The sequence below is a fragment of the Vicugna pacos genome, chromosome 6 (assembly GCF_048564905.1).
Source record: "Vicugna pacos chromosome 6, VicPac4, whole genome shotgun sequence".
Classification (NCBI taxonomy): Eukaryota; Metazoa; Chordata; class Mammalia; order Artiodactyla; family Camelidae; genus Vicugna; species Vicugna pacos.
This window is the reverse complement of record NC_132992.1, coordinates 70208791-70225593: the sequence shown is the minus strand read 5'-3', so window position 1 is coordinate 70225593 and position 16803 is coordinate 70208791. Positions and strand designations below refer to the sequence as shown.

The following is a 16803-nucleotide window of genomic DNA, read 5'->3' as shown; positions in this document are numbered from 1 at the left end:
GGGAGCACACTGCACACACCTGTCAGAGGAGATGGGCTGCCCATTCTTCTGCCATCCGGCATGAGGGTCCAAGGAGGTGTCATTTGGGCAGAAGAGCCGCACCAACTGCCCTAGGGCTGCCTGCACCAGAGAGGGCTCCAAGCCCGATAGGGTAATCCTGGGAAGATGGGAGGAAGGGTCTGAGTGCCAAGACCAGGGACTACCCCTTCATCAGTGTGTCCCACACTAAGCTTGGTGCCCATTCTGTCACGGGCACCTGCAGGCCAGAGGGCCTTATGGGAGGCCAAGCTCCAGGAGCCCGTGGTCTTGGGAATCCACCCTCCCCAACCCCCTACATGCCCCCAGGCTTTGCTACGTCCGCCTGCTCCTGCAACAGCACAGAGTAGGCACAGACCCCTGGGGATGGAGAGGCTGGGAGAGAAGCAACACCAGAATCATGTGGGGGACTCAACACATACCTTTAGAACTCAATTTTGTTTTATTAATTTTGTTTTTAATCTTCCCAAATCTCTAATTAATATGATACAGTCACAAGAGTAACAACAAAGGGGACCCACACTAAACTTAAGAGATTATATCACCATTTTACAGGTCAAGAAATGGAGGCTTCGAGAAGTTGGATGATTTGCCTAAGGTCATGAAGCCTGTGAGTTTTTCCAACTAGACAGACCCTGGGCTATACCGGCAAGATCTGATGGAGATCCAGGCGTCACTATCCACTGACTGCCTGACCCTGGGCAAGTCTCAGGTCTCTGAAGCCTGAGCTTCCCCATCTGTAGAATGGTGGTAACAAGGCCCTCCAGGCTGGGCTGTTTGGAAGATTACAGGTTAGGGATGGAGACGAAGAGCCAGCTGACCTCAGGGTTTTGGCTCCAACAGGCTCAGCCCCCGGCCCCGGATCCCTGTCCCACCCCCAGTCTGGGGAGGAGGGGCCTCACCTGTAGGAGGAGCTGTGGGAGGGTGGTGCCGGTCGGCCTGCGTCTCTGCTCAGTCCAGGGGCACTGGGCCCAAGCTCCTGGCCCCGGGGCTGTTCTCCAAAAGCCTGTCTGCGGTCCACTGCCCCTGGCCCAGGCTCTTGGTCTCGCCACCAGAGGCCACCAGAAGGCAAGGGCTTTCTCTGGACCATGGGCCCCGTCCCATGTCGGCTGGCCTCCTGCCGGCCCCTAGGACCACTGCCGTCACCATCTGTGTGTGTGCTCTGGCCAGAGGTCCCAGGCTCAGGTCGGCGGGGCCTGTGTTGGGCCCCCCGACAGCTGTTCACACACTCCTCCTCCGAGGCAAAGTTATTGGCGTTGCCGTGGCAGCCGCCGTACCAGAAGCGGTTACACTGGCCCACGGAGGCGATGAAGTACCAGCGGGCAGCCCAGTCGGTGCAGGAGCCGTGGGCACTGGGCAGCAGGCACCGCACGGGGTATGCTGAGGGGCGGGGAGGGCGCAGGTCATCAGGCCCAGGAACGAAGCTGCAAATGCTGCCTAGCAGAGCCCTGCCGGAGAGCGCCCTCCATCCCCTCGGCCCCAGAATTAGGAGAGAGGCCCTTCCCAGTTTAAAGAGCATGCCTACACCCCCACCTGGCCCCTGACCGGCCTTGGGCTGGGACTCTAGCAGCCTCCAGAATCAGTCCTGTCCACCTGCGCCCCCAGAGCAAGAGCCCTCCAGAAGGTCAGGGCCATGAGCTCCCCGGACAGGCTCCCTCATGCCCCTCCCCAGCCCCCTAGCGCCCCCACAGAGCAACTTGAGGGCTAAATCTTGCGAGCTTAGCTGACAATAAGGACTCAGCCCTGAGCCCCCAGAGGCCTTTGAAGATGCCCAGCGAGGGGCCTGCCCTTGTTCCCAGGGCCCTTCACCAGCCTCTGAACCTCCTCCAGCCCCCAGCCTGCCTGTAATAACAGCCTCGCCTCTCTGCATTCAGATGTGACCACAGCTGGCTCCTGCTTAAAGCCTGTCCAGGTGCCCAGCCTTCTGCAGACTCTGACCACTAGCCTGTCTGGCTTTCAACGTCCCCATGATGCTCCCTGGCAGCTCCTCCTGTGCACCCTGTGCTTTGACCTCAAAGTCCTCCCTCTAGGACTCATCCCAGGTAGGGTGGAGACACTGACCACCCTGCCTCTGGAGGGGGCTGAGCCCAAGGGCAGCACAGGCCTTCCTTCTCCATAGACTCTTCTCTGACAAGTCTCCCCAGCTCCCATAAGCAGCCAGGCAGCCTAACTACAAACTGTTGGACACGAGAACCATCTGACACCATTCTCTGGCCTGGCACCTAGTAGATGATCAGTAAGTATTTGTGGAAGAAATGAACAAATAACTGAGCTGGTATTGTCTTTGGCTCTGGGTGGAGTGGGGTGGGGGACACAGTGGAACAAGCGCCAACCCACCAGGAAGGACGAGCAGGGGCACCCACTCACCATAGCTGGGCTGGCCCACACAGCCTTCCCCAAGAGGGCCGGCCGCAGAGGCCACGTTGTCATAGCAACAGCCGAACCGGGAGCCCCGGCATTCACTAGGCTCATTCTGCTGGGCCTGGGGAGCCTGGGGAGGAAGCCCAGGGTTAGGAAGTTGGAAACAGATCTGGCTATAGGTTGCTGAGGGGCAGGATGGCAGGAAGAGAGAGGGACAGAACTGTGAATCCATGGTGCATAACCCCAGTTCTGGGAGGAGATGAGAGGTCAGGAGAACGTCAGATGAACCCCCAACTCCAGCCCAGGCCTGTCACTGAAGCCCTGTGCCCTGGAGAGGGTGGCCCAGGCCAGCAGGCTCCAGAGCCCTCCTTTCTCCAAGGCCAAAGCTGCAAAGAACCTGGGTCACAGTGGCACTGAGCAGGCTTGAGGGCTGGACTTCTGCCCCTCACATGACCAGACACTTACTATGGAAGCCACCGCTCTCGACCCTGGCCTGCTCCCGGTGTTGTCACCTCCATAAGACCTTGCACAGCCAGCTTGATGGGGCCCCTCAGCCACAGACACGCCGTCAGAGCAGCACCCGAACCTAGACAGACATCACACAGCCCTCCCCTCACCACCCAGGCCTGAACCCTACCCTACCAGGGTCCCTGAGCTTCCAGCATCCCAGGATTCCAGGCCCTGAGGCTCCCTGAGCTGGGAGCTCATCTGGCAAAGACCTGAGTGGGGACAGTCTGTCCCTGTATGCAAGGGGAAGCATTTTGCTTACCCCAGTCTGTCATGTCCACTGGCCACCTAGGGGCTACCAGAAAGGGCAGCAGTAACTCAATAAGCAGAGCTGAACTCCCAGTAAATGACAGATTCTCAACTCAAAAGTCCCACTGTAAAACAGAGGAGGGGGATGTTCACCTGAGCCTGCCCAAATGCCAGGTTCCCAGGGAGTTTTTACAAAATAGCAGCAGATAGGAGATGGGGCAGAAAAGGGTGTCAGAGGAGCCCACCACTTATCTCACCTCCACCAACAGGAGTCAGGAAGGAAGGTGAAAGAAGGAACGTATCAAAGTGCTGTCTATGTGCCAGGCACATGTGATTTGTTTCATCTTGACAGTAACCCCAGCCAGTGGCTGTCATTGTTCCCAATTCTCAGCAGAGAAAGCCAAGATCAGAGAGGTTAAGTAAGTTTCTCCAAGTCACCCAGCACATAGCTGGTAAGTGGCTGAGCTAGGAATCACCCCCAGGCTGCTGGCCCAGAAGTCTAGGCCCTTAGCACCCAGCCCCTGAGGGAGTGGGAGCCTGGTTTGGATCTGAGAGTTAGAATCATACTCCATTTGTCTTCCCAGCACTTTAGGCTACATCTCAACAGTCTGACTTCTTTAGAGACGGCAAGGGTTTTCACACCGCCTGCTTAGCACATTAGGGAGCTCAGCAAGAGGAAGCCAAGTCCTCAAATGACACGATCGGAGCAGCTCAGAGTCCCGTTCCTGAGCTCTGCTAACCCACCCCACCCCTTTCTGAGCAGAAACACTGTCCACCCCATCATACACCCCACAACCAAGACACACCTCCCATTTTGACCTGGTGAGGAGGAAGAGGCACCCACCTGCTCTGCTGACATGAGGCCCCCAGACAGCCTTGCCACTGTGGCCCAAGAGATGCAGTGTGGCCATCAGGGCAGCACCCATAGGGGCTGTGTCTGCAGTCACGGGGCCCTGAGCCAGACCGCAGGGTCTGCTGGTGTGAGGACTGCTGCGGAGACAGGGCTGGGCCCAGGGCTGGCAGATGGGAGCTCTGGTCTCCTCTGGGGTTACCCTGAATTGAGGGTTGCTCCTGGGATGCCCACCACTGATTTCTGGAATCTAGAAAGAAGAAGGGAACAAAAGACATATGATGTATCTGCCTGGCTCGTCACCCTCCACCTGTGTCTACATCACCTACCTATCTCCATGCCCCAAAACCACTTGCCCCCACCCTCCACCTCCATCTCCAGGGCCTGAGGTTGGGGGCTTCCCCTGAGCTTCTCATCTGAGGCAGGGGTCTTCCGAGGGCCCAAAGGCATCTAGGGGTTCCTGGGGCTGGTGCGCACATCCTGTGCGCTGGGGACTTCTGCAGGGAGCCGAGGCAGTCAGAGCAGAGGGAAGGAGGAGAGATGGGCCCGGACAGCGGCCACCCCCACCAATGTTTGCTCCCACCCCACTGCTCAGACAGGACCTGGAAAACCCAGGACAGCAGAAGTGACAAGGAGCAGATTTGTATTTTCGTAAACACCCTTCCCAGGTTTCAAAAGCGTCTTTAATCACATAGAAAATACTAATACTACATGTTTAGCCGAAAAGAAAAGCCAGATATAAAATTAGCATCTATGTTTGATCCCAACTATATAAAACAAACAAAAATGATACACAAATATTTTCCAACTAGATTGATGAAAAGACAAACAATCCCGTTAAAAAATGGGCAATGAACTTGAACAGACCCTTCTCCAAAGAAGATAAATAAATGGCCGACAAGCACATGAAAGGATGTTCAGCAGCATCAGTTGTGAAGGAAACGCAAATCAGAGCCACAAGGAGACACCACTTCACATGTAAACGGAAGGCTCTAACGCAAAAGACAAGTAACAACTGTTGGCGAGGGTGCAAACAAACTGGAACCCGCAAGCACTGCTGGTGGGAATGTGAAACAGTGCAGCCACTGTGGAAACAGCCTGGCTGTTCCTCATAAAGTTAAACAGAGTTACCATGTGGCCCAGCAATCCCAATTCTAAGTCCGCACAGACACTGGTACGTGACTGTTCATAGCAGCATTCTTCATCATAGTCCGAAGGTGGAAACAACCCAAACATCCATTAACAGATGAATGGACAAACAAATTGTGGTACATCCATATAATTCGGTGTGATTTAGTCATAGAAAACGAATGAATAAATACTGATAAATGCCACAACTTGGATGAACCTCAAAAACATTCTTCTAAGTGAAAAAAGCCAGGCACAAAAGGCCTGCTCATTCCTTTTTATATGCCGTACCCAGAATTGGCAGGGAGGCGCTGGTGGTATAGTGGTGAGCACAGCTGCCTTCCAGAATTGGCAAACCCACAGAGCAGATCGGGTTACCAGGGAAGAGGACTGGGGTTAACGGGCAGTGATTATTTAATGGGTACTAGATGCGTTTATGGGGTGATGAAAATTTTTGAAACTAGAGGAGAGGTGGTGCTCGTACAACATGGAGAACACACCAAATAACAGCGCACTGTGCCCTCCAGAACGCCCAGTGTGTGTGATGTGAATTTCACCTCAATAATGAGTCCATATTAAAACCGACTGGACTGATAGATGAAAAGGACAGACAGAGAATAGATGATGAAAAGGCAAACATAGGGGGAGGGTATAGCTCAAGTGGTAGAGCCCATGCTTAGCATGCACAAGGTCCTGGGTTCAATCCCCAGTACCTCTAATTTAAAGAAAAAGCAAATATATGTGTACACACTTATCAAAATTCATCAAATTGAACATCCAAAATATGTGTAGTTTACTGTACAGGAATTATACCATAATAAAATTGTTTAAAAAAAAGAAAAAGAAAATATAACAAAATATTGACTGTGGAACTTAAATGGTGGGCACATGGCTGCTCACTACAGTTCTTCAACTTTCCTGTACGACTAAAATTTCTCACCATCTCACTGTCTAATCTGGTAAATTTACTAAAAAGCATGAACTGTACCAGTAGAATGAGTGAATTTTCTGGTATATGATACTTGACCACTTCAATAAAGTTCTTAAAAAGACTTTTCATCATAAAATGTTAGAGAAAAAAATGCAGAAGGCTGAGTAGAGAAAATGAGGACAACAGTTATTCTTTTTTTCATGATGCACAAAAGAAGGCTAGCAGGACACCCCGAGAGTGCTCACAGTGAAGTGCCTGGGCACTTAGTGTCGGGGTTGGGGGTGGTCCTTTCCTGCTGTTTGTTAGTGTCTCTCAAATTTTCCACAATAAGCACATTACTACATGGTGGAACAAAGTTATGAAAAATAAAATAATTGAAAATTCCATTCCCATATGGACATCTTGCCAGTCCCCAGGGGGATATTTTAAAAACAATAACTTAGGAGGCAGGTGGTAAAATCTTGGTTTTCACGTTATCGCCTATCCCACTCAGGCCAAAACCTCAGGCAAGGCTGGTTTAAACTCTCTCCCGGGTCCTGAAACCACTTGGGTAAGTGAATCTACGTTTTCAACTGGACATTTGATGACATCTAAATCCAGATCAGGTATGCCAGCGAAATTTTAGCACCTGAACTGAGGTGTGCCGTGAGTGTAAGCTATACATTGGATTTGGAAGATTTCATTTTGTTAAAAAAATCTTGTGGAAAAAGAACATAAAATACCCCATTCGTAATTTTTATATAGATTATATGTCAAAAATACTTTATTGGGTTAAATAAAACATATTATTAAATATAAATTCACTTGTTTCTTTTTACTTTTTCAAATGTGGGTCTTAGAAAATTTTAAATGACATATGGGGCTTGCATTCTCTGTCTTTTGGCCAGTGCTGCCCTACAGGCCAGAAAAAAAAAGGCAGCAGAGTTGTCTGTGTGTCCAAGGGACACCCAGCCCTCAGGGGGCCTCCTCTTCCCACTTTCAGCCCCTCCCTGGCAGGTGCTCGCCAGTAAGCACTACAGCACTGGTTTCGGTACCCCAAGCCCCAGAAACCACCTAAATTCTAAATTCTCACCCACCGTGGGCCCACCTAGAAAGCACAGGACGAAAATGTTCACACACCAGATGGCATTTAGTGGCGACAGTAGATACAAAATCACACTTACAAGGAAGTTCAGGAAAGATTTATCCCAACACCGATGGGATCAAGGGCAATTTAAGTTTCTCGCTGTACACTCCTTTTCTAATTTCCCCAAACTGTCCACAATGACCATGCATTATTATTATGCTTATGAAAACAGCGGTGAAGGTTATTTCTTTTACAATTCAGCCTGGTCTGAAGTTCTCTTTCCACTTCCTTCCTTTCTACCTACTGCAAATGCCTCTCTAGGGCAAGCCCAGGGCTGCCTCTTCCAGGAAGGTGTCCGGGGCCCTGGGACACTGAGTGGCTCCAGGGGGCTGGGCTTGGAAGAGCTCGGGGATCCTCCTGCTCATGCACCCCAAGGGCCAGGCCCAGGCTGAGGAGCCCCAGGAGCCACTGCTGCCGACCCTTTGCTCATTGGGTACTGTGTGTTCCTGGCCAAGAGATCACCACAGGCCTGAAAAGTCACTCTTACCAACTCATTATACAGATGCACAAACTGAGGACCAGGGAGGAGAGGCACTTGCCCAGCCCCGCAGCCCTTCAGCAGTGGAGAGGAGATTTGAACCCAGGCTAGCTGTTGACTCCAGGCCATTGGTTCTCAGCCACCTTACCACATGCCTCCATAGGAATCCTACCCCTCCCCCACCTTGGGCACGTCAGGGCCACACACACCTCTCTGCAGTATCACCTTCAACTGCCCCTGCCCCAGCTCAGCCCCAACCCACAGCTTTCCTCAATAACACTTCCTCACACCAAGTTAAGTGCTGGCCTCCGTGCCCTTCGTCCTGCAGCTCCTCATGACTGGGCACCGTCGTTCCCAGTGGGGATGGGAGTGAGGGGAAGTGGGGAAGACAGGGGCAATGTACGAGGACAAGCTTTCCTGGACCACCTCTCTCTCTGTGCTCGGTCACACGGTCATTCAACAAACATTTACTGAGTACCTACCACATGCTAGCAAAGTTCTGGGTGGAGGGGGTTGCGGACAGGGGTAAAACAGAAAGAAGGAAGTCAAGGTCCTGGCCCCCAGGCAGCTCCTAGCTAGTAGGCCGGCCTAACCATTTACAACCACTGCAGCTCAGAACCAACCTAAGAGTGACAGCAGTTACAATGAGCTATGTGAGGTGGGGACAGGGCTGGCTCGGGAGGTTGCCTAGAGCTGGACTTCAGGGGTGGCAAGCGCTTCAGTAGGTGGAGATGGGGGAGAAGGGCGGTCCAGGAGGCAGACGCAGCACAGGTAAAGGCCCAGCACAGGAAGTGCTGGCCAGGTTTACGGTGGGGAAAGAGGTCAGGCCAGGCTCCGCCCCGCCCGTCCTGTCCTTACCTGGAGGAAGATGGCAGGGCTGCGTGTTACAGGGCTCCGCATCTGCAGGCTTCGACGGCAGCAGGCTCTCGCAGTGGCTGGGTGGCCCAATGGCACAGACCACCTGGCGCCTCCGAGTGCCTGAGCTGCAGCTCTTGGAGCACTGGGGCCGGGGCGGGAGTGGGAAGAGAGAACACGCCCGCATCAAGAGACAGACCTTGAGGCTGGGGGTGGGGACACCCAGAAGGCAGAGGGGAGGTGCCTGGTCCCACACGACAGACCCAAGGACAGGCACAGGCACAGCTCCTGTCAGAGACCCAGGCAACCAGGCCTGGGCAGCAGGTATGGGGAGAGGAAGTACTCACCAGACCCCAGGCGCCTACGTGCCAGGCCTGGTTGCTGAGGGGACAGTCGTCACGCACACAGGGCTCAGTAAGGGGGGGACGGTCCTCCAAGGAGCACGCCGTGGCATGAAGCAGAGACCCCTCGTCACCCCGGCAAGTGATGCTCCGCCTCCGGACTCCAGCACCGCAGCTGACAGAGCACTGTAAGGACCGGGCTGTCAGCAGGAGCTGGCCTTCGCCCAGAGGAGCCATGCCAGCTCAGACAGCTGGAGGCCCACTGGCCTGGCATGGAGGGCAGACAGCACCCTGTTGCCCACATTCAGACTGGGGCTGCAGACACCTGGCTGAGGTGTAAAACACGTTCCCTCATTTGCAACCAGAACATATGTAGATGCTGGAAGCAGTGACCAGCAGCCCCAGGAGTGTCAGCTCCTCCCTTGCCCCCCAGAAATGTGCCCAGCTTCTTCTTTCCCTCTACTAAAGCCTTTCCCACCCTGCCTGGGACCCTAGAGAAGGAGGAGGAGCACTGGAGCAGGAGTCCAAGCCCCTGCTCCTAGTCCCAGCCTTGGCCACAGCTTCCAATATGATCAGCAGGTCACTTTACTCCCCGGATCTGTTTCCACAGTGGAGGACAGGCCTCCCAGCCCTGCCCCAATCCCAGCGGGGGCCTCACCTCCCCCCAGGGCTCCACACTCCAGGATGCACAGCGCTGCAGGTTGCAAGCCTGCGTGGTAGGGGGCTTCCCCGGCAGGCCCGCACACTCGATGTCCTCGGCAGCCTCCTGGACGCCAGCCCCATTGGACGAGACGCAATAGACGGAGCGAGACTGGGAGCCGCCCCCACAGGAGGCCGAGCAGGGCGCCCAGGGCCCTGTCTTCCAGCTGGCAGGAAGCAGGAAGCCGGTGAGGCTGGCCTGGCAGCAGGGGCCAAGGCCCAGGCCTGAGGGGGTACCAGCTCTCACACGCAGGCAGAGGGGGGACCCTGACCCAGCCCATCCTCTGAGCATCGGGCCGTGCAGGTGAGGAGCAAATAGCTTTGCACAAAGGCCAAAGTCCAGCCCAGGTTGCTGTCTCCTACCACTGTGTGCTGGTCCTGACAACATGGAGCCGGCTGCCTCCCTCAGTGTTCCTGTCCTCACCTGCATCCCCCCTTCTTCTCTCCAGATCCCCTGTCACCCCTAACCAGACTCCATTCCCTCTGGGTCAGACCTTAGGGGCGTCTCCCTGAGGGGCCGTGCTCACCCGGGTGTGTGGAGTGGCTCTGCCTGGCCCTGGGGCCCAAGGACCCAGAAGAAAAGGCCACCCACACTGCACATGCAAAGCCAAGCCCACCACCATCCCAAGAGACCAGCTGCCACCAAGGCTACGGGGTGGAAGGACTACACAGCCCATCAGGGAGCCTGTGGCCATCGGATTACCTGTTCCCGCACACACGCTGGGCCCCAGCAAGGTGCCACGCTCTGGGCCGGTGCAGGTAAGAGGTCCTTTGTGCACGAACAAAGGCATTACCAACACCTTGGCATCTGACAAGTTCCCTGCTGGCTCAAACGGGTTCCTCCGGTACCTCCCCAACCCTCCTGCCACCAGCCTGGACATTATAGGCACTGTGTGGACTCACAAGGGTGGACAGAATAGCCCGGGGTCTCGTGCTCAGACCCCTCCACTGCCTCCCCGCTGACAGCTGCCTCTTCCCCACTCCAGCCACTTCTGTGAGGAGCCCCTCAACCTCTTTCTTTGCTCCACAACTAAAGCAGCTGAGGGACCCCACTCCCTTCCCACCAAGAGCTTGGACCCCACATGGGCAGAGGGAGCTAGCAAGGGCCTCACCGCTTGGTGTGTGGACAGGGATGAGGGTTGCAGGGCCGGCGGTCAGCAGGCCGCGGCTGGTGCTGGCACATGTGGTCGGGGTAGGCCTCATTGTCGACGGAGCAGAAGACCAGGCGTGTCTGGTGACCTGCAGCGGCCCAGCCACAGTGGGCAGCCAGTCAGTCAACATTCACTGAACGCATTCTCTAGGCCAGGCACCATTCTGGACACCTCCCAAGTATCATCTTGATTAAGCCTCAAATGACCCCCTGGGGTAGGTGCCATCAATGTCCTCAGTTTACAGATGAGGAAACTGAGGCTCAGAGAGTTTTGTTTATAGGGGATGAAGCCCCACTCTGACACCCAGTCAGCAGCTCCAGGCCCAGCCTCTGCTGCCCATGGAGCACTGTCTCCTATGAGACGCCACTGCTTCGGGGAACCCTGACCCCTGGTTTCTGCCCCCAGTCACCCCAAGGTGACCTCCGTGACATGCAGCTGTCTCGTCTACTTGTCCACCTCCCACCCAAGGCTGGAGTGCCCGCACACAGCCGTGTGCCCTCCCCAGGCCGCTGCCCTCACCTCCGCCACACTCAGCACTGCAGTCGCCCCACGAGCCGTGGCTCCAGCTGAAGCCGGGCCGGGGGGAGCTCAGGGGCAGGTGGTACTCGAAGCGCACGCCGGGGTTGGGTTCCTGGCTGATGAGCTGTGCAGGAGGGTCCCCTCTGAGCCTGATGCCAGGGGGGCCTCCCTCACTTGCGCCGCAGCCCTTCCGCTGGCCCCCTGGGGGCCGCCAGGTGCCCCCACTCACCCCTGAGGCCCTCTCCTGCCTGCCCCACTCACCTCAATGACCAGGGGCTCTGAGGTGGGGCCGCGGGCATGGAGCCGCTCGGGCGCCAGGTCCCCCTCGGCTCCCCGCTCATAGTGCAGGATGGTGCTGGCCACGGGCAGGGCCCGGGCGCCCTCGATCGTCCAGTGCCCATTGAGGTAGTATTCACCATGGACGCTCTTCACCGCTGTGCAGGGTGAGTACCCTAGTCAGCTGCCAGGGCAGGACACGCCTCCCAGCCCCAGCCCCAGATTCACCCCAGACTCAAACATGCACTCACCCAGGAAATTCCTGCTGGCGGCCACCTCCTCGATGTGGATGCTGGTGGCCCCCACAGGAACTATGAGGATCTGGTTGTAGCCTGAGGGGCAGAGATACTCTGGGACCACCCGGGCACAGGGAGGATTTGGCCCTGAGGATGCTAAGTGCCTGGCAGAACAGATGGGGTGAGGGGAGGGCAAGTAGGACACAGCAGGGTTGGGTGCTTGGTGTTCCTGAAGGAAGAAACAGCTTTATAAAGGCCAGAGGGACAGGCAGGCTCCAGCACCCAAATGGGGTGAGAGAGGAGGGGACAGGTGGGGACGATGTGGGAAGAGATGAGGCAGCCAGGTGGTCACCGGATAGGTGGGCCGAGACCTGAGTATCAGCCCACAGGCTCCTGGGCAAGGGTTTGGCCTCCACCCTGAGGCATGACCTAAGTGCCAGATCAGACCCTCTCAGAGCCACGAGAGTGACTCAGCCAGCACAGGAGACAGGCAAGGAAGGGGCAGGCAACAGACCCTTGTCTCAACTGTCTGTGGACCCTGGGAGGACCCCCACCTCTGCTGAGGTCATTGGCATCAAAGACGCCTGTGATGGGGTAGCAGGTTGTGCCGTCACCCCCACACTGCAGACACTTGTCCTCCTGCTTTGATGAGTCCAGGTTGTGGTCACAGCCGACAACCTGCCAGGCAGAGATGAGGGGAGACAGGAAAGACCAGAGGAAGTCACAGTCACCCTGGGACTCGAATCCAGGTGGCCCGGCCAGGTCTGGGAAGAGCAGTAACCATTTACTAGCCATGGGGGCAAGTAAATGGTGACTGACAATCAATCCACCTCTTCCACCTGCTTGGCATCCGTGTCCCCTTCTCTGGCAACAACACGTCATTTCCCTTTGGAAGCCACCTCTCCTACTGAGTTTGGATACAGCTCCCAGCATAGGGGTTGGGTCAATCAGTGGGTTGTACACCTTGCACAAAACGTACAGGGGGAGGCCCAGGTCAGGACAAACCAGAAGCAACCCCAGGTCGCTAGAATTCCTGGGAGTCCCAGGGGGTTGCCAGGCTGGGACAGCTGATGTCTGGAGCTGCTGGTGGCCATCTTTATACCTCACCATAAGAACCTGCCTGATGCAAACGCGGACCCAGAGGAGAGGAAAGCCAAGAGGTAGGGAGATGTTTCCAGCAGTGTCATTCAGGAACCCGCAGCCAGCCAGCCCATGCCTCAGTGGCTTTTCTTTTTCCCTTAAGTCAGTTTTAGCTGGGTTTCTGTAACTTGCCACCCAGAGGGTTCCTTTTATTGTGGTGCTAGAGTTTTCAAAGGGCAAAAGTAAGAGGGTCGCAGGGCATCTGTGATGCAAGGCACCTTAGAAGCCAGTCTTGAGAAGACATCAAGGTCTGGCCACTGGCTCAGGGAAGGGAGACATCCTATAATAAAGCCCCAAGCCAGCTCAGGGGGTGGGGGTGGGTGGCACACAACTTACCCGGCAGCTGCCATCCACACAGATGTCCTGTTTGCCAGGCTCACAGGGTGTCCCATCTATGACAGCCTCCCTGTGCTTATAGTAGAAGTTCTCCCCCTTGGGAATGCAGTTCAGTTCACACTTGTTTGGGGCTATGGCAGGCAAGATGGGAAAGTTGAGAGCCTGAGCAATGTTCAAGGCCTCTCCTAGCAACAGCAAAGCATGGCAGGAGCCAGAAGCACACATCTAGCTCGGAGAGAAAGTCCTACAGCATCCCCACCCCCAGTGGCTCTGAATCCCACCCCCAGCCCATGGAGAAGGGATGCTCTCCATGCTCTCCAAGGGACACTGCTGCATCTCTGGGGACCAAGTCAAACAAAAATCCCAGAATAAGGAAAAAGCCAGATACTTGAGGAGGTCTATCTCAGAATTATGTATAATAGTCCAAGAGTTAACAATCAGCTACTCTTTAACTATTATCTATCACTAGGCTACTATGCATGTTGACCGTGTTGTTAAAAATTATGATACAAAGACTATACGTAATGTGGGAAGATGCTTGTAACACAGAAAGCAAAGTGATACCATGTATTAATTACAAACATGTAAACGTAGAGAGAGAAAAAATAATATGAAATAGGCTAGAAAAATGCTAGCAATGATCCTATGAAAGAAGTGGGGTCATTTTTTTGTTTCAGTTTTTGTATTTATCTAAATATTATACACGCATTGTTTAAATAGCCTAGAGGTGCTAATAGGGTTGCAATCACAAAGAAGGTACCCCTTTCTCAATCTTTCCTCTGTTCTAATTTGTCTACACTATAGATTTCCAACATATGTTTACCTTAGGATCCAGAAGGAACAATGACTACTCACTGGGGCCACCCCCTTTAGCCCAGACCCCCTCCCCCCACCCCCAAGGCATACACAGGACATGACCGTTCACTGAGTTGGAATCCAGAGTGCCACTGAGTTTCCAGGAGTCATTTACAGGGAGCACTGAAAACTAGTACTCAGAAGGATTAACCTAAGGTATCTTCTGACTCATCCAAAAATGTTCTAATTACACAGATGCTAGTATTTTTTTTTCTTGAACTGTATTGCTCTAAAAATTAATGACCTACAGCTGCCTCATAGTTACCCAGAGAGCAGGCCTCCAGCCCCAGAGGTCCTGAGAGAATGAGCTCTCGCCCCACCAAACCCCTTGGAGACCACCTTGCAGTTGAGCGGGATAGCATCTCCCCCACCCCTGCCCTGCAACTCCTGCCAGGTGAGGAAAGCTTCGGGAGTAGGCCAAAGCAACGCACAGAACAAGGCTCAAAACGGCACAGACCCGGGCATGGCTTTGTTTGCATCCAGAGGGAAAAAGGGTGTAAAAACCTCAGAACGATCAACACTGTTGTGTTGTAATGGATACGTGCCTGGGGGTACTGGTGGGTTTTTTTTTTTTAATGTATTTGACACCGCATCTTTAATATAGTAATGAAAACTGTGAAATGCAAATTGTGAAATTTGTTAAAGAGATCCGCAAAAGATGGGGCCCAGCACTGGACAACCGCAGGGTGTCGGGGGTGGGGCGGGGACCTGCGCACTTACCCCCATAGTAGGGCAGCCACTTGTACCGCCGCCCCTGGAACTCCTGGCCATCGAACTCGGAGCACTGCTCCGCCCGGAAGTCGTGGGCGCCGTCTGGGCAGCTCTGGGGGGTGGGGGTGGGGAGTGGGCACGTGAGTCCGCTGCTGGGGTCCCATTGGGTGCTGCCCCACCATGCCAGCTGCGGCTTCTGGGAGGCTCAGAGGTGCCCCTGGGCTCATGACCCCCCTCGGGGGGGGGGTTGGGTGAGGGGTGTTTTGGGTGCAGGGTGAGGAAGGGGCTTCTGGAGTTCGGTCCGAGCACAAACAGAAGGGCACTAGGATATCAGCCGAGTAGGGGTTCTGGGAAGCTGTCCCCCATCCCTGCCGGCCTTACTTTACCTCTGTCCGGCAAGAGCGGTGGCTCCGGGTGGGGCCCACGCAGCTGGAGCCCCCATCTCTCCTGCAGGGCAAGAGCACCAGGAAGACCCAAACCCCCATAACTAACACCCCGCCCCCCTGGAGCTCTTCCACAGGCCCCCCAGCTACGGATGGGCTCCATGGTGGGCAGCCCTCAGCCAGAGGGGCAGCAAGGAGAGGAGGGGTGTCCCCCAGTACATAAATCCCCTTAGGTAGATGCAGTGAGCCCATATTTATACTTGGGAGAAGCCAGATGCAGGAGTCTAACTCTTCTGGAACTTGTCTAACTTGAGGCCACTCTGCCTCTTGAAGCAAATTCCCAGAGAAGACTCAAATTCTGCCTTTGGAGATACAACAAGATGTAACATATACCCACTTGGTAAGGTTATCCTGCCACTTAAGGAGTAAATGAGTATAAGGCACTTAGAACAGTAATCTCATTGCTCTTCCTCGTCACACAGTTTTCAGGAACTAGTTAACCCACGGACAGGCAGTGTCTTCACGCCCCCTTTTGGGCGCTAAAGTACCTGTCAGAGTGCGGGGCACACAGCAGGTGCTTAATAAGTCACTTAGACTGGGAAACACCTATACTTGACAAAGAGGCTGACGGTAGAGAAACTGCACAGGTTAAGAATTGCTGAAGATTATTCATTAATTCAACACGAATTCACTGCACCTGCCACATGCTAGGCACTGTGTTAGGAGCTAGAGACTCAAGGGTGGATGAAGCGGACGTGGCTCCAGCTCCCCTAAAGTAAGGTGGCTGTTGCAATCAGTGCATAAGCACATGGGAAATGACTCAGTTTCAAGTACTCCACCAATACTTTTCCCAGCACAAATCTATTGTGTGGTGGGTTCTGTCCGTGTGGCCTAGCACTGGCCCAGGGCTCCTAGCCCAGGATCCAGCCGCTCCCGAGTGCTTGCCTTCTTTTAACAACCTGGCCCATTCTTGCCTCCCTACCTCTGGGAGTAGCAGGGGCGCTCCCGGAAGCTGACGCCCCCTCCGCAGGTCCGGCTGCAGGGGCTCCAGTTGCCCCAGGAGCCCCAGGTGTCGCTCTGCCGCCTCACCTTCGGAGCCTGGAGGAGGAGATGCTCAGGAGTGGAAGTCAGCACTCGGAGCCCTCACAAGAGCTCTCAGGGCTTCCCCAAGTTCCCCTGCCTACAAACACAGCCCTCCTTTGCAAGGATCCTGAGATTGTGTTTCCTAGAGTCAGCCCTTCAGGACTACAACATCACCAGGCACTTGAACGTACTCATTTGTGGAATTAGCCAGCTTTCACCGTAAGAAGCCCAACCTTCGCATCTGTCAAAGCCACTGCCACTAGAAGCCCCTGCTATTTGCCAGGTACAGTGGGGAAACCACCAAGCTAGGGGCAGAGGCGCTCTCTCCTGACCATGATATCCTCTGGCTGGGCAGAGTCTGGTTTGAGATCCAAGAAATCTGCAAACAGTGCCTTGAATGGAGCCCATGGATCAGCAGAGCATACCTTCCAGGAGGGAGACATAAAAGGGCAGGAAGAACAGCGTGTTCTCAAGTAGATATGTCTCCACCTGTGCAGGGAATGTCACCCACCAGCAGTGCCATGTTTTTGTATTAAAATAAAAACTTAATCT

At 54.7% G+C, this 16803-nt stretch overlaps 1 protein-coding gene across 2 annotated transcripts in view; it reads right to left on the bottom strand.

Moving 5' to 3' along the window:
* The window catches only part of PAPLN (papilin, proteoglycan like sulfated glycoprotein), a 32166-nt gene that overhangs the window by 8779 nt on the left and 6584 nt on the right, over positions 1–16803 (bottom strand). Inside the window, exons 3-20 of one of the 2 annotated variants that reach the window (XM_072963374.1) lie at positions 16151–16266; positions 15172–15232; positions 14795–14897; positions 13220–13350; positions 12298–12421; positions 11759–11839; positions 11493–11665; positions 11232–11355; positions 10674–10800; positions 10265–10330; positions 9521–9728; positions 8869–9048; positions 8525–8666; positions 3998–4253; positions 2863–2983; positions 2404–2527; positions 939–1416; positions 20–157 (exon numbers count right to left, since the gene is read on the bottom strand). In XM_072963374.1, coding sequence (XP_072819475.1) covers positions 20–157; positions 939–1416; positions 2404–2527; positions 2863–2983; positions 3998–4253; positions 8525–8666; positions 8869–9048; positions 9521–9728; positions 10265–10330; positions 10674–10800; positions 11232–11355; positions 11493–11665; positions 11759–11839; positions 12298–12421; positions 13220–13350; positions 14795–14897; positions 15172–15232; positions 16151–16266 — 2753 coding nt within the window. The remainder of the gene's footprint in view (positions 1–19; positions 158–938; positions 1417–2403; positions 2528–2862; positions 2984–3997; positions 4254–8524; positions 8667–8868; positions 9049–9520; positions 9729–10264; positions 10331–10673; positions 10801–11231; positions 11356–11492; positions 11666–11758; positions 11840–12297; positions 12422–13219; positions 13351–14794; positions 14898–15171; positions 15233–16150; positions 16267–16803) is intronic. The other variant, XM_072963375.1, reaches the window with a different exon arrangement.